Source organism: Vitis riparia, chromosome 2 (genome assembly GCF_004353265.1).
Source record: "Vitis riparia cultivar Riparia Gloire de Montpellier isolate 1030 chromosome 2, EGFV_Vit.rip_1.0, whole genome shotgun sequence".
Classification (NCBI taxonomy): Eukaryota; Viridiplantae; Streptophyta; class Magnoliopsida; order Vitales; family Vitaceae; genus Vitis; species Vitis riparia.
In genome coordinates this window covers 11,284,465-11,302,282 of record NC_048432.1, presented here as the reverse complement: position 1 = coordinate 11,302,282, position 17,818 = coordinate 11,284,465, and the positions used below count along the sequence as shown (strand labels likewise).

The 17,818-nt window shown below is 33.0% G+C and overlaps 1 protein-coding gene and 1 pseudogene across 1 annotated transcript; both read left to right on the top strand.

The window, feature by feature from the left end:
- The first annotated feature begins 1,855 nt into the window (after positions 1-1,855).
- LOC117930368 (transmembrane emp24 domain-containing protein p24beta2-like) lies at positions 1,856-2,298 on the top strand. The gene is made up of 2 exons (XM_034850990.1): positions 1,856-1,973; positions 2,051-2,298. The coding sequence occupies exons 1-2, from the start codon at positions 1,856-1,858 to the stop codon at positions 2,296-2,298; spliced, it is 366 nt and encodes a 121-aa protein (XP_034706881.1).
- A 148-nt stretch (positions 2,299-2,446) lies between these two features.
- On the top strand, positions 2,447-3,043 carry LOC117930357 (annotated as a pseudogene).
- The last annotated feature ends 14,775 nt before the right edge of the window (positions 3,044-17,818 follow it).

The following is a 17,818-nucleotide window of genomic DNA, read 5'->3' as shown; positions in this document are numbered from 1 at the left end:
AAATTATATTTTATTATAGAGGTTTATGATATAAGATTTTTTTATTAATATTAAATAAAATGTTTATTTACTTTATAAATGTAAAAGTAAAAAATATATTTGTAATACTATTTTATTATTTTTATTTTTATTTAAAATTTATCATATCAAAATCACAATAAGTGATGATACTTTTATCTTTTTTTTTATGATTTTAACTTAATTGTGGATCTTACTTTTTGTTTGATTAAAATCTTCAATTTTTTAATTAAAATAAAATATAAAAGAATTTTTTTTTTCATAAAAAAAAACGGTATTTAACCTTTTATATTAACTTCATAAAAAATAGATAAATCCTTAAGAAAAATATGTATATCCATTCCTAGAGGAATCGAGACTTCTATCTCAATTATCATGATCTATATATTCATTTAACCTTCAATAAGTAATTAAAGGCCCTCTCCTTAGGTACATCCTTAACAAAAATAGATATATCAATTCTTAAGGAAATCGAGACCCCTATCTTCCTTTGTTTAGTCCACATATTTCTTTAGAGGCCCTCAAGAAGGGATTGGAAGTTGTTCCCTACCTCAAAAACGGACTATGGAATCTTATGTACATCCTTAAGAAAAATTAGTACATTCAATCCTTAACTTCAATTTTTTAATTAAAATAAAATATATCTGTAGACCCCCATTTGGGGCTCATTCCTTTGCATCTCTACAGGTTATAATTCTTTGCAAGTGGAGGGCTCTCAAGGAGCCACGTGTCCATTCATGGTTGGTTGCTGTGGAATCAGCTTAGTGGAGTTGATGGACAAATGAGAGAGCAACACATATGGGAGGATATGCTGGGGATTTTGCAGGCCATTATTGGGTAGCAGGCCAGCTGCAAAGAAAATGAGGCTGGTAGCTAGAGGAAAAGGGGGGCGTATGAGAGAGGGAGGTGGGAGCAACGAGAGATTTTTGGGAGAGAGCTTCAGGAGGGATTGAGTTTTGGGGAGGATTCCTGAGCTGGTGGGAGTCTTCAAGGCCAGCTGGAGAGAGAGGAGTTTTTTTTTTGGGGGCTTAGGGGAGGAAGTTTTGAGGTTGTAGGGAAGAACAGAGAAAGGGGGCCTCCGAGATTTTCCCAGGGGTAAGTTTTCCACTGTGTTCTTGTTTCTTCCTTTTTCTCTTCATTTATTGTTATTGAGATGCATTGTTGTTGATCTTTGGATGGGTTATGCTCTGTTCTTCATGGTTGACTGCTCCTCTTTTGCTCCTGTTTATGACTGAAAATTGATTTAACTTTGTTTTACCTCCTCTGTGACATTTTAAAGAAAAAAGACCTTTTAATTCACTCATTTGCAAGCCCACTAACTAAGAGGTGAAGCATTGTTCTTAATGATTCATTTCATTCTCCCCCTCCATTGCTCTGTTTTTGCTACTTTTTGTCTCTGCTCTGCGTGTTTGGACTTTCTTAAATATGAAGCCGTAATGGGGAGTGGGACTATGGGATGACGAGACTGTGAGGGATTGGGACTCCTTGAATCTGTTTATCCTGAAAAGGTTACTAAGAGCTTGGTAGATCAGTGTTTGAGCATATGAACAGAGAGCGGTCCGCACTGTGGATACCATTGTTGTCAGCGATCTGTATGGCAGAGGTGACTATTCTACTAATACTCCTATGGTTTTATGGGTGATGTATTAGGCTTGTAGAATTGGTTCTTTGAAGGCTGGTGGTTTGCCTAGTATGCAGGAGAGTTTAAAGCTACAAAATACGCAATTGCCTCGGATACATGGTCGACAGGCTGCCTTGTGGTTGAATAGCTACTGTTTCTGGTGAAAAATGGTGTTGATCAGTTGGTGGAAATCATTAATTTCTGGGTACACCCACCATGGAAGAAACTAAGTGCATGAATCCAGATGCGTTGCACTATCGTTTCAGGACACAAATGGGTGTAAAGGTGGAGCCCTTTAAGAAAAGTTCCTGCATGCAAGAAGTCAGGGACGAGAGTGAGAAGGATGCTGAATAGTTGATCCGCAAGCCCATGATTACAACACTGACGTTAAGGAATTAGCATTTGGATTAGGAACCAATGTGTCGGACTCTGTAGATTCTATTGTTGAAGTTGAGAAATTGAAGTTGGAGATGAAGATGCTGGAAACTGCACTCCAGGGGGCTGTAAGGCAAGCTCAGGCAATAGTGAATGAAGGAATGAGCCAAAGAGCAGTCCACCAGGCTATGTTCGAATCTATAGCATTAATGGGAGCTAATCTCCTCCAAATCTACCTCCTGCAACTCCTGTTTGAAAGGAAGTTTGGGATATTCCGAGTTTAAATGAACTGCTGCCACGGATATTTATGGTCGCATGAAAATGTATACTACAAAATATCGCCTAGTGGTTTGTCAAGGATGCTATCATGCAAAGCCATTTGCCACTAAAACTAAAGATGATGTCCATCACTTTTGTTCTTCAGCTGTCTACATGCCTCCAATTTGTTCTCCATTTGTCATGTCCAGCAGGCCAGTTGAGGAAGCTCTAGTTGTTTCAAAGCAATTATCTGACACTATTTTAAGCTCTGGCGTGATTAATTTGAAAAATCTATCCTAAGTCAGTGGAAAAACCGCTTGGATGGCCTACCTGGACATGTACTGTCTGGATGCAGATGGTTCTCTGTTTGATGCTGCTTTACTTGCAGCAGTGGCTGCCTTACTTGCAGTAGTGGCTGCCTTCTCTCACTTGCGGATCCCAATAGTTTCTTTGAATGAGGAGAGAAGAGTAGTAGTTGTTTCTGAGGAAAATGAGGTATGGAAGTCAGAGAAGGAGCTAGTCAATAAAGAGAAGAGGAAGCTCACACTGAGTATCTTGCTATTCTCATTGACAGGCATACTCCACAAGAATTACATCCTAGTAGACCCCACTGCAGAGGAAGAGTCTATCATGGAAACTCTTGTAACTGTGGTTTTGGGTTCATCTGGTCAGCTTATACCACTTTATAAGCCAGGCGGACTAGTTCTCACCTATACATCAGCAGCTATAGATGCTGCTACCCTTACCTTGAGGCGCATAGAGCAGCTATAGCTACTGCCACGTCTATTACCTATCATTCCAGGGAACTCTTACTTGTTATCCATGAACACCTACGAGCATCTGGTTCGAGCACAACTACTGCTCAATTGTTTAAAGAGGCTCAGTTGACACCCTTGCCATCCTTGGCAGCCTCCTCATCTTTCGTGCATCAAAGCCTCTTCCACTGGTTGTTTTCCAAAAGAATAATAAGAAGACAGGATCAATTCCTAACCTCGTGCAGAGAGAATAATCTGAAAGTGATTATGAAAGGACTGGTTCAGAAGTTTTGAAAGGTTATAAATGCCTCGAACCTGCAGATCAATTCAAAGACATAAGTTTTGATAATTTCAACATTTCGGTGGATGAGCTGTTCATTGATTCTGAGCAGTGGGTATTTGCGAATGAGGGTTTCATCATAAGTTAGTCACACCTTTGAGGAATGTCCATAGACGCAAGCTAATCTATAGCCATTCCTGACAAAAATAATTTTTTTAGGAATAAAGGGCTATGTGGTGAGCCATTGAGTTCTTCCTGTGGGACTAATGGTTCTGATCATTAGACCAACCATCACAGGGTTTCTTACAGGATTATTTTAGTCGTTATTGGTTCTGGTTCGGCTGTTTTGTATCGGTGACAGTAGTTGTTTTGCTGTTCATGATGAGGGAGAGATAAGAAAAAGCCGCCAAAGAAGGAGGTGTTGCAGATGATGGAATTAACAATCAACCACTGATAATAAGTGGGAATGTTTTTGTTGATAATCTCAGACAGGTGATAGACTTCAATGTTGTGGTTAAGGCTACTCTAAGGAGAAATTTGTGGCCTCGCTTGTCAAGCCTCATAACTGTATGCACTCAGATGATAGTTTGGTGCTAGAGGATGAGAGTGGAAGAGTTAAACTTGGTGGAACAATGCTTTTACCTTCTGTATATGTTACAGGGACTGTTACTGGTCTGCATGGAAAAGAAACCAGTGCTGGTGAATTTTTGGTACAAGATATTCTGGACGCTGACCTACCACCGCAGATAAGGCTGCCACTAAAATCAAGGGAAGACAAGACATCTAAGAGATAAGAAGGAACAAGGTACTGCAGTAAAGATAGTTCGTGTTGTAATTGCTGGGAATTCTTTTGCAGTTCCGCGTGGACTTCTGAATAGACAGAATTTAGCTTCGAAGAATCAGTCAAGGTTGTCCGAACCAATTAAGAAGCTGGATATTTTGTTGACTCAGATCGCTGCAGGCCAAAGACAACATTATAGCTTGAAGTTGTTTTGATTTAGCAGCTTGTATAGCAGCAAAACAGCTCCTTGCTTGCTCTATTGGGTCCAACTGAAAACAAATTGAAGAGTAAGGGTGCTACTTTAATCCTGAAAGCATCGGAAGGATACCAAGCACAGTTCGGCAAGATCAGTTGTAAGCAATCATGGATCTGACCTACTAAACATCAATGGTGACTCCACATGAGATGGGAGAGGTTGCCAGGGTAACAAGAGCGGAGTTCATTGCAGACACAGTCACACACTTCAACGTGTAGAATCAGTTGCATCCCAGGTCAGCCTATGTGACATCAATTTGCAAGGGGATTGATGCTGAATATGGTATGCTGCCAAATGATGAATGTTTAATTGTTTTGGAGATAGGGAGCAGTGAAGACATGCATGATCCTTTGGCAACATTTCTGTTGATTTTAGGTTAATATGGCTAGAGCTTGGTTGAACTTCTGGGTCGTCCGCAAGGTCGTCTTAACAAAACATCCCAGGCTGCGTTGAAGTTGCAGAAAGTGAATAAAAGCTTCCGAATCAAAAAAGAGTTGGCTAATTGTGTAGTCCTTGTGGAACAGAGATGACGAAAAATGTTGGATTTCGCTAAATTCGTTGGGATTAATGCAAGTCCTCGGGTTATGAGTTCAATGGGAAACATAGTTGGTGGAGGCAGCATGGGGTGGAACATCAACTTTGGTAGAGGATCATCTATGATGAGCACTTCTATAGGTGATTTCTATGCTAGGAAGTTTCTATCTTACCATTGAAGGTCAATTATCTCAAGGCGGGTCCCAGTATTCAATAATCTGAGCTCGATGGGGATGTTGAGCGGCGCGAACTCCAATGGAAATTCCTCCTTTGACATCAATGGTTTATCTCAGCCAACAAGTTGATCTAGTTTTTCTGGAGGACCTCAAGGATGATTAGGTTCCCTGAGAAAACAAGGGTTTGTAGTTAGACCTTTTGTTCAATACAAATCGGGAGTTCAGCATCCGGGTGAAGACCAGTAGTTGTGTGTTTAATACTGTGGTTCAGTGGCCAGTTCATTTGCACCCCAGGCCCATTCTCTTTCCTCAAGCACGACCTGTTTTGCATGGCCACCTTTGGCATGCAACTCAGGAGCCATGTGTCAGTTTCCTTTTTCTACAATCCTCTTCGGTTTAGAAAATAATTTTTCCTGACTTCATTTTGTAATTCCAAATTATGTTTCTTTTTTAAATAACTTCCAATCTTCAAAGTTTTCATAGTTAGAATCTTTAGGTTCCGCAAGACTCATTTTCAATCAAATTTGGTTGCCATTTTCTTTCTGGCAAGCCACTTTTGCATTTTCTTTGTTTTTCAAAATGTTTTAAAATAAGTGTGAATTTACTTTTCGTAATTCTTGGTGATAGAATTTACGAAATTGATTCACTCAAAAATAGATTGGGCTATGGTGGGAACCTGACATCAAATAAATTTCCTTTAAAATAAAAATGGAATTGAAATAATACCATACATGATATTGGTGCTTCTTTATTTGGTTGGGTGATATGAGTGATACACTTTATGTTCATTACTATGCACTAACCCCATTTTGTGATAGCGCGTTGCCGTTTACTGATCAGGTACGCATCCACTTCCACTTTGGTTATTCTCTATACATATTTTGATACTCATATGTGCATGATCGATTCGATTATTCATTGTTTTCCTCCTCATTGCCACATCAGCTTCATTTTATTAGTAGAGACCTGACTTTAGGGACTTAGAGGGGTGCTACGGTCTTTACCGTACCTTCCCGATAAGTAATCTGACCCCCAAATCCGATTAGGTTTTTTGTAGATCACCTTTTCCAAAATAAGGAGTCGCACTTAGGGTTTTCTTTCTTATTTTGTTTACCCTTTAAAATAAAACAAAAATAAGTGGTGACTCCAAGTCATTTTTCTAGTAAATAAAATAAATCATTTTTCAAATAAAAATCGAGTTCGCCATCGAGTGGGAAATGCATGAGCCGAAATGCGGGGTCCACAATATCTTTTTAAAAAAAATTATATTTAACATTTAATATTAATTTCATAAAAAAAAAAATAGGTACATCCTTAAGAGAAAAATAATATACATACGACAAGATCCCTATCACCATTATTATGGTTTATATATTCCTTTGGAAACCCTCAATAAGCGTTCAAAGGTCCTCTGTCTAGGTACATCCTTAACAAAAATAGGTACATCCATTCTTAGGGAAATTGAGACATTTATCTCCCTTTTCATATTCCATATATTCATTTGGGGACCCTCGGGAAAGGATTGGAGATCATTCCCTACCCTAAAATAGACTATGAAACCTTAGATACATCCTTAAAAAAATTTGATACATTCAATCATCTGGCTACTAAAACCCCTATTTCTCTTCCCATGATCTGTTTGTTCCTTTGGGGACCCTTGAAAATGATTGGAGATCGCTCCCCACCCCGAAACAGATATTGGAACCCTAGGTACATAAATAAAAAAACTTGGTACATCCAATCTTTAGGCTAACAGAATACCTATCTCCCTTCTCATAGTCCATTTATTCCTTTGGGGACCATCGGAAAGTGATTGAAAGTCATTCCTCACCTCATAATGGATTTTGGAACCCTTGATACATCTTTTACAAAATTTAGTACATCTTTAACAAAATTTGGTATATTCTTAAAAAAAAAATGGTACATTCAATCCTTGAACTACCGGGACCCTTATCTTATTACCCATGGTTTGTTTATTCCTTTAGGGATCTTTGGGAATTGATTGGAGGTTGTTCCCTACCCTGGAATGGACTACAAAACTTTAGGTACATCATTTACAAAATTTGGTACATCCTTAAGAAAATCGGTACATCCAATCTTCAGGCTACCGAGACCCTTATATTACTATCCATGGTCCATTTGTTCATTTGAGAACTCATAGGGAAGTTATTGGAGGTTGTTCCCCACCCAGAACGAACTTTGGAACCCTTGGTACATCCTTAACAAAATTTGGTACATCCAATCCTCTTACTACCAATACCCTTATCTTAGTACCCATGGTCCATTTGTTCCTTTAAAGACCCTCAAGAAGTGATTGAAAGTCGTTCCCCACCCCAAAACAAAATTCAAAACCCTAGGTACATCCTTTATAAAATTTGGTATATCCTTAACAAAATTTGGCACATTCTTAACCAAATTTGACACATCCAATCTCAGGTCACCAGGACCCCTATATTATTATCCATAATTCATTTGTTCATTTGGGAACCCATAGACAAGTGATTGGAGGTTGTTCCCCACCCAAAATGAACTTTGGAACCCGCGGTACATACTTAACAAAATTTGATACATCCTTAATAAAATTCGGTACATCTAATTCTCAAGCTATCAGTACCCCTATCGTATTACCCATGGTCCGGTTGTTCCTTTAAGGACCCTTGGGAAGTGATTGGAAGTTATTCTAAACATCACCCTAGAACGAACTTCAGAACCTTAGGTACACCCTTATGAGGAATGGATGTACATCCCTAATTTTACTTTTTTTATACATACATACATATATATATATATATATATATATATATATATATATATATATATATCAAGAAATTACATATGTTCATAAATATTTCCAATAATACATATATTCCTTATAAAAATACTTACATCATTTACAAAAATAAGTATAATTATTTTATTCCCTGTCAAAACTAATTACTTATAATAATTGTCATGAGCATACCTATACTCATCGTATATTAATGTCTTGGTTAGATTATGAGCAATCCAAGTCAGTTTCATTAACACTTTATGGTATGATATTAATGTGCTAAATATTGAAATGTATTGTCTATACCAAACATCACGCAATGCATTTACTTTTGTTTATTTATTTTTTGGATACTTATTTGATATGTGCTATAAGTCCAGGCTCCACCTCTGAATACATGGGTTAACCACTATTTTCCTCACTATCCACGTTCTAAGGTTGCAATGTCCATGTTCAAAGGCCTACCTATTAAATAATAGGCCATCTGTCGTTTTGCCTACTACCCACATAAAACAAAACCTATTTTTAAAACATGATGGGATTGCCTATAAACTAAAGGGCCAACCCTTATTTTAGCTACTGACCACTTCAAACAAAACTAATATTATGATGAAGGGTCATAAGCCAAAAAGAGTCAACCCCTATATGAAAAGGTTGGTCACTATTATGCCTACCAGTTAACAATCTGTTTTTTTTTTTTTTTTTAGGCTCACTTTTTCATGTAAGAGTCAACCTCTTTCTTCCATAATGCCCACAAAAATTCACCCCTCCTTTATTAAAACTATATTCCTTTCTTTTTCAATTCAATTATAGTCCATTTGAAATTGACAAATATTTTGAAGAAAACCATTCAAATGATTCACAGTATAATACCATCAAATGTGACAATAATCTCATTTATTATTCATTTTCATCAAGTCATGAATAAACACAATCTATTTTCCTCTTATGACTATGAAATATGACTCAACTACCTCATTTGGATCAACAACATCAAACCATTATAAAACCATATAAATATAATCTAGGACTGCACTAACTATCAATCTAAATTGTATAAGACTTATGGTTTTATACTTCATGAAGTTAATGAATGTCTTCAATATATTTCCTTATTTCAATTCAATTTTGTATACAATGAGGACAACTACACATACCACAATTCTTTGATACTTGACACTTCACAAATAATTGGTTCAAAAAATCAGTCACCACAAATAAAGTTTGTTAAAAGAATCATATACTTTACATTCATTGGGGTGTACAAATAACAACATTTGAATCACAATTACTTCAATCACTTATCTTATGTATTCTATATGAACATTTTCAAATAAATAATACATACATTGTCACTTGCTTATGGTTTGAATTCATATAATATAGTATCAACTAATATAGCTTTATAAACTTGCTTGAACTCGCCCCTTTGTGTGAATTTATGACAACATTACTTGTTTTATCCATTGAAATATAAAGTATAATTGCTAACGATTGTACATTTGAAGTTGTTCACCTCTTTCATCCTAAGCAATGTAGTCCAAATTTAAATAAGACAATCAATTGCTAAAAAGAAAACATTCAACTTAAAGGTAAAAGTAAATAAATATACATTACCATATGCCAATTTATTTCAAGTTTTCTTAAGGATGTACCTAAGGTTCCAAAGTCTATTCTAGGATGGGGAATGACCTCCAATCACTTTTCAAGCATCCCTTAATGAAGAAATCAATTATGGATAGGGATAGGGGTCATGATAGCCCAAGGATTGGATGTACCAAATTTTCTTCAGGATATACCTAGGGTTCCAAAATCCGTTTCAAGGTAGGGAACAACCTCCAATCACTTCTCGATGGTTTCCAAAGGAACAAGTGGACCATGTGAATAGAGTTCTAGTAGCCTGAAGATTGGATGTACCAAATTCTCTTAAGGATATACTTAGAGTCCAAAAGTCCATTCTAAAGGTAGGGAACGACCTCCAATCACTTCTTGTGGAGTCCCTAAAAGAACAAATAGACAATGGGAAGGAAGATAGGAGTCACAGTAGCTCAAGGATTGGATGTATCAAATTTTCTTAAGGATGTACAAAATTTTATTAAGAATTTACTTTGGCTTCAAAGTCTATTCTAAAGGTGAGGAACAGCCACCAATCACTTCTTGATGGTCCTCAAAGGAATAAATGAACCATGAAATGGGAGATAAGGGTCCCAATAGCCCGAGAATTGGATGTACCAAATTTTCTTAAGGATGTACTTAAGGTTCTAAAGTTCGTTTCGAGATGAGGAATAACCTTCAATCACTTCCCGATGGCCCCCAAATGAATAAGTGGACCATGGGAAAAGAGATAAGGGTTATATTAGCCCGAGGATTAGATGTACCAAATTTTCTTAAGGATGTGCCTAGAGTTCCAAAGTCCATTCCGGAGTAGGAAATAACCTCCAATCACTTCCCGAGGGTCACTGAAGGAACAAATGGATCATATGAAATAAGATAGGGGTCTCAGTAGCCCAATGATTAGATGTACCAAGTTTTCTTAAGGATGTATCAAATTTTTTTTAAGAATGTACTAAATTTTCTTAAGGATGTATTTAGGGTTCCAAAGCCAGTTCAAGATGGGGAATGACCTCCAATCACTGTCCAAGGTCCCCAAATGAACAAATAAACCAAAGGAATGGAGATAGGAATCTCGGTAGCCCGAGAATTAGATGTACCAAATTTTCTTAAGAATGTACCTAGAGTTTCAAAGTTTGTTCTGAGGGCAAGGAACAACCTCCAATCATTACCCGAGAGTCCCCAAATGAACAAATGGACCACAAGAATGAAAATAGGGGTCTTGATGGCCCAATGATTGGATGTACCAAATCTTTTTAAGGATGTACCTAAAATTTCAAAGTCTATTTTGGGGTGAGGAATGACATATAATCACTACTTAAGGGTCCTTAAAGGATAATATGGACCACAGGAAGATAGTTGAGGTCCCGCTAACCGAGGATTGAATGTACCAAATTTTCTAATGATGTACCAAATCTCCTTAAGGATGTCCCTAGGGTTCCAAAGTCCGTTTTGGGATAGGGAACAATGTCCAATCACTTCCCAAAGATCCTTAAAGGAATAAACGGACCATGGGTAATAAGATAGAGGTCTTGACAACTCAAGGATTGCATGTACCAATTTTTTTTAAAGATACACCAAATTTTGTTAAGGATTTCAACTCAGCACCTTTTAAGACCATGAACTAATATCTATAATCTAACAAGGTAGTAGTTGTCAACCTCTCATGATTATCTCTTTAATCCTTCAGTCTTAGATTCACTTACATAATGATCAATTGATATACTTTTATCCATAAAGGACAAATGTCAAATTCCATTAAATGAATTATTGTAGTTATGGGTTTCATAAATGCTTAAGATCACCTAAGAGGATATATTGTCTCAAACCTATGGGATATCATGATGCCTCTATGGAGAATATCTATTACTACTTGCTTAAATTACTAATCACTCAATCCATGGAGGATATATGATCACGTTAGGATTTCACTCATAGGTCAAAGTCACTGATGAATACAATACTCTCTCAAGTTGAGAACCCATGTGTTGTAAAAGCTTAGAGAAGTTATGACAAATTGATAATCTAGTCATGACTCTTTGTAGGTCTAATTCAATATGTGACTATATACATTCATCATAGGAAAACCATTTCGATGAGCAAAACAAATAACATCTATCACTTTAGAAATAGTGCATTACAATTTCTAATGGATTACCAAAATTCATGAACTAGTCATGAACAACTTATCACCTTGTAAAGAACTTTTGACTTGAATCTTTTATGCAATTCTCAAGACACTTAAGTCATATGCAATAAAATCAAAATAGACATAAATATTCATCTATAGAAGATAAATAATGCAAACAAGATAGAAAATAATCGATATAAATCAAATTGTTACATCATATCACTATTTTTATGGATTTTATCCTTATATTTTTTATTTTTTATTTTTTTTAGCCTAAAGATTACAAATCTTTTAAGGATGTTGGAGCACTTAAGCACCTTTTAAGGATGTTGGGGCATTAGGATTGCTTAAGTGACCCTTGAGGGCTCACTTGAGTACTCTAATTAAAATTTCTTATTTTTGTAATTTTTAAACACGCGCGCGCGCGCACACACACACACATATATATATATATATATATATATATATATATATATATATATATATATATATATATATATATATATATATATATTTATATGTTTTCAAAACACTTAGAGGCTATTTGAATAATCTTTTTATTTTTTATTTTTAAAAATATAAAATAATGGTAACTTTTACATAAAATGCAAAGACTCTTATAAAAAAATATATACTCATATTATATCCTTAAAAGTTATTTTTAAACTTTGAATAGTAAAAAAAAAATTAACCTTAATTTTTTTAAACTATTTTTAAAAGTCATATCTTATGTCCTTAAAAAAAATACTATTAAAATTTTAAAAAGTTGAGGTATTAAAATTTTTTTAATGTCTCAATTTTTTTAAACAATTTTTTTAACTCATTATCTTTTTAGATAAAAGTTCTTACATTTTATATAAAAGTTATTGTCATTTTTTGTTATTAAAAACAAAAAACAAAAAATGTATCCAAACAAGCTCTTATATTTTTTATTTCTATATAAGTCCATTTTATACTTTTTATGTCATTATTCTTAACTCAATCACACTTACATGTTTGATCTGGGGTTAATTTTAGAAGAATCTTGAGCCTTCAAATAATATAAATCATAAGAAAATACGCAAAATCCTAAACCAAGATGAGTGGAACAACATTATCACCTGAATCTAAAGATGGTATTTCACTTATAATAATTCATTTGTATGTCAAAAGACAATGAGATTTGTTAGAAAGTTTGAGGGAGACAAAAATTGTGAGGAAAAAAAAAGGAAAGAAAAATAAATTACAAACTTAAATTTGGTAAAAAATTTCACGCATTTTTATTAATTTATTTTCCTTCTTTCTTTATATATATATATATAAGTGAAATTCTCAAAATGGGTAAGTTTTAAATAATTTTTATCATATTTGAATTTTCTTCCCTTTTCCCTTCACAATTTTTGTCATATATCATGAGCATCTACCGTATGCAAATCCAAATATTACACATAGAATATGGAATATATATAAATGGTCAAACTCGGGCCTCAAGATTTTCTGAAGCGCTAATTGGGCCTGCACTGAATTTGAATAGTTGGTGACTGGCCCAACCCAGTCCATATCAGAATTGTACAAAAATAAAATATAAACAACAGTCTATTTTCCATCCACTTAAGAGATGAGCCATGGAAAATGAAGTCGGTATGGGGGGTCCAATACTCAACAAACATTGACCATAAGGTTGGTTTGTCTTTATATTCAGCCTTGTGGTCCTTAAGACTTAAGAGCTAGCTTGTCCTCTGCAACTAAAAACATATCAGCATCGCTGTGTGTGACTTTATGCCATTCCATTAATATATTTGTACCAAAATCTTTTCCCCATATCGAACTTTGCCGTTGAATATAGGCTTTCACAATTGCCCCAACCTAAAATCTATTTATTTATAAAATTAAAAGCAAATTTTTGTGTCTTGTCACCCATTCATTTCAAGGATTGACATTTTTGGAATTAAATTATCAATGAAAACTTTAATGTCACATGTTAGTGTCTCGATATAAAGATAAAATAATCTAAAAATTCCATATAATTTCCCCACTTTTTAACATGCATATCTTGAATAGTAAGTTCTCGTTCAATCAAATATCTCATGCTTTTTATAGTTTATTTAAGGGTTAATTTCATTGACCTCTCGAAATTTTGATTAAATACATCTGGTCTAATCAATTTGAAATTTCTTTAAATACCTTCCCTCAATTTTTCATTTATTATTTTCACTCATTTCCTGTCTAATTCAAAATAAGAAAGGTATTTGACAAATTTTTAGGCTAATGACACTAATTGTATTAAGTTAAAACCTTAAGGGGGTGTTTGGTATGTGAGAATTAGGAGTGAGAATAAACATCTCATTCATTTCCCTCCTCATTTTTATGTTTGGATAAATTTTATGAAGATAGGAATAGAATAATAAATGATTTTGACATAAATCAAATCCTACTTAGCAGTGGGATTTCAATTCATTGCAAATAGGTAATATTCTGATTTATTCATCCCATAAAAAAATATAACATAGTTTAAAATTACTATTTTTCCCCTAGATTTCATTTATCAAACCTCAATGTCTATTCATCCCATAATAATACTATTTTTTTACTCTTATTATTTAGTAACAAAAAAACTATCAAAATTTATTTTTTAAAATGAAAATAAAAAAATATATATTTTAAACTATGTGTAAGATTATTATTATCAATTTATTTATTTTTCATTTTCTTTTCTATTATTATCAAACATTAGAATGAAAATAAATAATCATTTCAATCTTGAATTCTAGGTTCATTCAAAAACTAGAAATGAAATCACCAAATTCATTTTCATTTATCAAAAAGTAGGAATAGAAATAAAATATTTATTTTCATTCCATATTCCTGTGTACTAAAAACCCCTCAAATGGGGTAACCCTTTATTTAATTATTTTGATATGTATTTTAAATATTCATTTTTATTTTATAAACTTTTCACAAATATATGTCAAATAAAAATAAATATTTAATAATAAGATATATAAATAAATTAAATTTATTATTATTATTTATTTTAATATCTAAAAACATGTTAATTTCACTTAAAAAGAGCCTTTTAAAGGTAGGAAATATCTTATAATGTACCATTTTTTTATATGATACATTTTTATATGATAGTTTCAATGAAAGAACAACTTTTCTTACACTAATTTCTTTTTAGAGAATTTTTTTGAAAATGTATACCCTTATTTTAATAAGAAAAATAAACCAAAAATTTATAATATTTTTTTACAGTGATCCTATAAAGTTATATTTTAAAAATAAATTTTTTTTAAATATTAAAAAAAATTAAAAGTACTTTCTAAAATTATTACTAAACGAAACTCTTAAAATATTTTTACGAGTGATTTTAGAAAGTATTTTTATTATTTTTAATTTTTAAATGATAAAAATTTTCAAATATTAAAAATATTAAAAATACTTCATAAAATTACTATTAAACGAAATTTTATTTATATTATATCCACTAAAAAATAGAAGATAATTTTTATATTTTAAATTAAAATTTCTATTTTCTTTTAAAACGACCAAAAAAAAGCTTAAACAAAATAAAATTTTATTTCCCTTTTCATCATTCACAAAGAATAGTCTCTCTTGTTTCATGCTACATATCATTTCCCGTGATTGAAGGGAAGAGGAAAAGAAGACCGCCCGTTTCTGCATTCCCACGTCCGAAGGAAAATGGGTTTGGGCCACACCCATCTTCAATTATCGCTCTTCAGACCGACATATTTGGTGTAAAAGTAGGATGACATGCATGTGACACTCATTTAAAACGTGGTCGTACTACACTGCTTTAAAAGCCACGGAAAAAATCGTACTATACTTTAAAAAACACGAAAAAAATTACCACGTGGTAGGTAATGCCTATATGCATGCAAAGATTTCCAAACCTACTGCTATAATAGTTGATAACTACTCACACCACCCAAACCACGTGGGATTACAGTAGCCCCAAGTTCCATGTCTTAATCCTTTTCCAAGCATCATTAAGGGTTTTTTTGCCCTAAGTACACGGATTCCTTCCTTTAAAAATAAATATTTAAAACATTATTCTATAAAATTAATCTAAAAATTATTATAATTTGTATTCAATTGAATTACGCATAAAATTTATTTTTTTAAAATTTAAATTTAATAAAAAAAATTAAACTCATCTTCTAAAAAGACGAATTGAAAAATGAGTTTTGTGTGAAAGATAAACTCATTTTTCATGAGTTCATTATAAATACATAACAAATCAAAAGGTAGTATCATTTTTTAATAATATATATATTTTTTAATCACGCCATTGAAACCAAACTATTGGATTAAAAAATAATAAAAAAGAAAAACACATGATATCCAAGCTTTTCAAAGCATAAAATATGTTAGGGAAGACAAACTATTTGACGAATCATAAAATAAACAATTTAATCGAAACGTTGTTTGCATCAACCATGGGGGAAACATAGCTTAATCTACAAGTTAGGCAAGGTAAATATTTTTTTAGTGTGGGCAAGCTAAGGTCTATTTCATGGGTTATTATATCCTTATATACAAGGTGGATGAGTGAATATGTTTAAAACCTTGGGAAAAAGTCAAAAACTAAGATACCAATTGTAATTAATTATCAAATTTTCAATTTTTCATCGTTGATGTCATTGGATCCACTACCGAAGTTAGAAATGTTGGACGGAGGAGGTAGAATAGAAAAATTGATTTTCGGGAACAATATCGTATAAAGAAGTAAATTTAGTTTAGTTGTTAAACCTTTTTTTTTTCTTTTAATTTAGTGGGAATTTTGCTTTTTGGGGGGACTTGCTCTTTTGGGGCATATGTTGGCTCCGCAAATGATTGGATCAAAGGACTAATAATGGAGGCAAAATATAAATGAATAAGATTACAAGACAAAGTTAAATATTATTTGCAATATTGACTAAGATAGGCGAAGATAATTGGTATAAAATGAATTATACTATACTTTTAAAAAATTCCCAATGAAAATGAAATGGTTTTATTTTTTATATAACAAGATTATTTTCCAATAAATTTGATTGCTTAATCAATCACCTAATTTATTAAACTCCTATGAAATCAGGGGAGTTATAACGAATTCTTATCAAATAGACTCCAAAATTATCAAGGCGGTGGAATTCAAGTTGTATGATGATTAAAAATCATATGAATTTAGCTAGGCTTGAGGAAAATCTCATGAAGATATTAGGTTGTGTTTGGTTTTGTAAAATTTGAGGAAAATTTTGAGGCAAAGAAAAAAGAGAAAAGGTAAAAGGAAAAAAAAAAATTGAGTTACAATGGTTCTAAAGATTTACTGAGGAAAAATAAAAATATCCCCTACGTTACACATAATATGTGAAAGTATCGATATAATTTCATTTAGTCATTCGATTTGAATGCTAGATAAAAAACATAAGCCAATCATAACATGAGTGATTGACATATTTGAATTCATATATATCCACTCTTATAGTACTTCATTATTCGATATTGTCATCTTCATTCAGAAAACCATATGGTTTGAAAGAAGGTTGTAAACTTTGAGATGGGTTCCAAACTTATTTATTTATTATAATTGCTTTATATAAATATTATATAATTAGACAAATATACTAGTTTCTAATTAATTTTAATTATGTTTACTTTTCTTTTTTATTATTTTCTTTTACAATTTTTTTTCTTCTACCATCTGGTAACCAAATACATTAGGATTTCTCTCCGAACTTTCTTGTTATTCAATTATGAGATTTTTATTCCAATCACATAGTTTTCCACCATGTTAGGTTTTTACCATAGAAAGCCAAACAACCCACTAACTTGTGTAGGGTTCAAGCACCAAATTTTCCTTTCCTCTTTTGAAACCCATGGTAACATATATAATGAATATATATATTTTATAAATTTCATTTTCAGTTCCCCAAAAACCTATCCCTATTCATGGGCATGAAGCATGTGTGGCCAGCTACCTCTTTGAAAATAAGAATGAAGTATAAGAAGCCAAAAGGAAAAATGTTGTTTTCAAAAATGAAAGCACCTAGTGGCAATTTGTTCCTAAATAATGGGTAAAGATGCATTTGTTGCTTTCCCAAGACTAACAAGCAACATCTTCTCAAAACAAAAGTAAGCTAAGCAATATGGGTGATTCACTTCACCTCATTAATGGTCACCTACTTTCTCATGTTCTATTTTTTCTTAAATATAACATAAGATTTTCTAATAAATTAATCATATGTTATATAATTTTACCTAAAATCA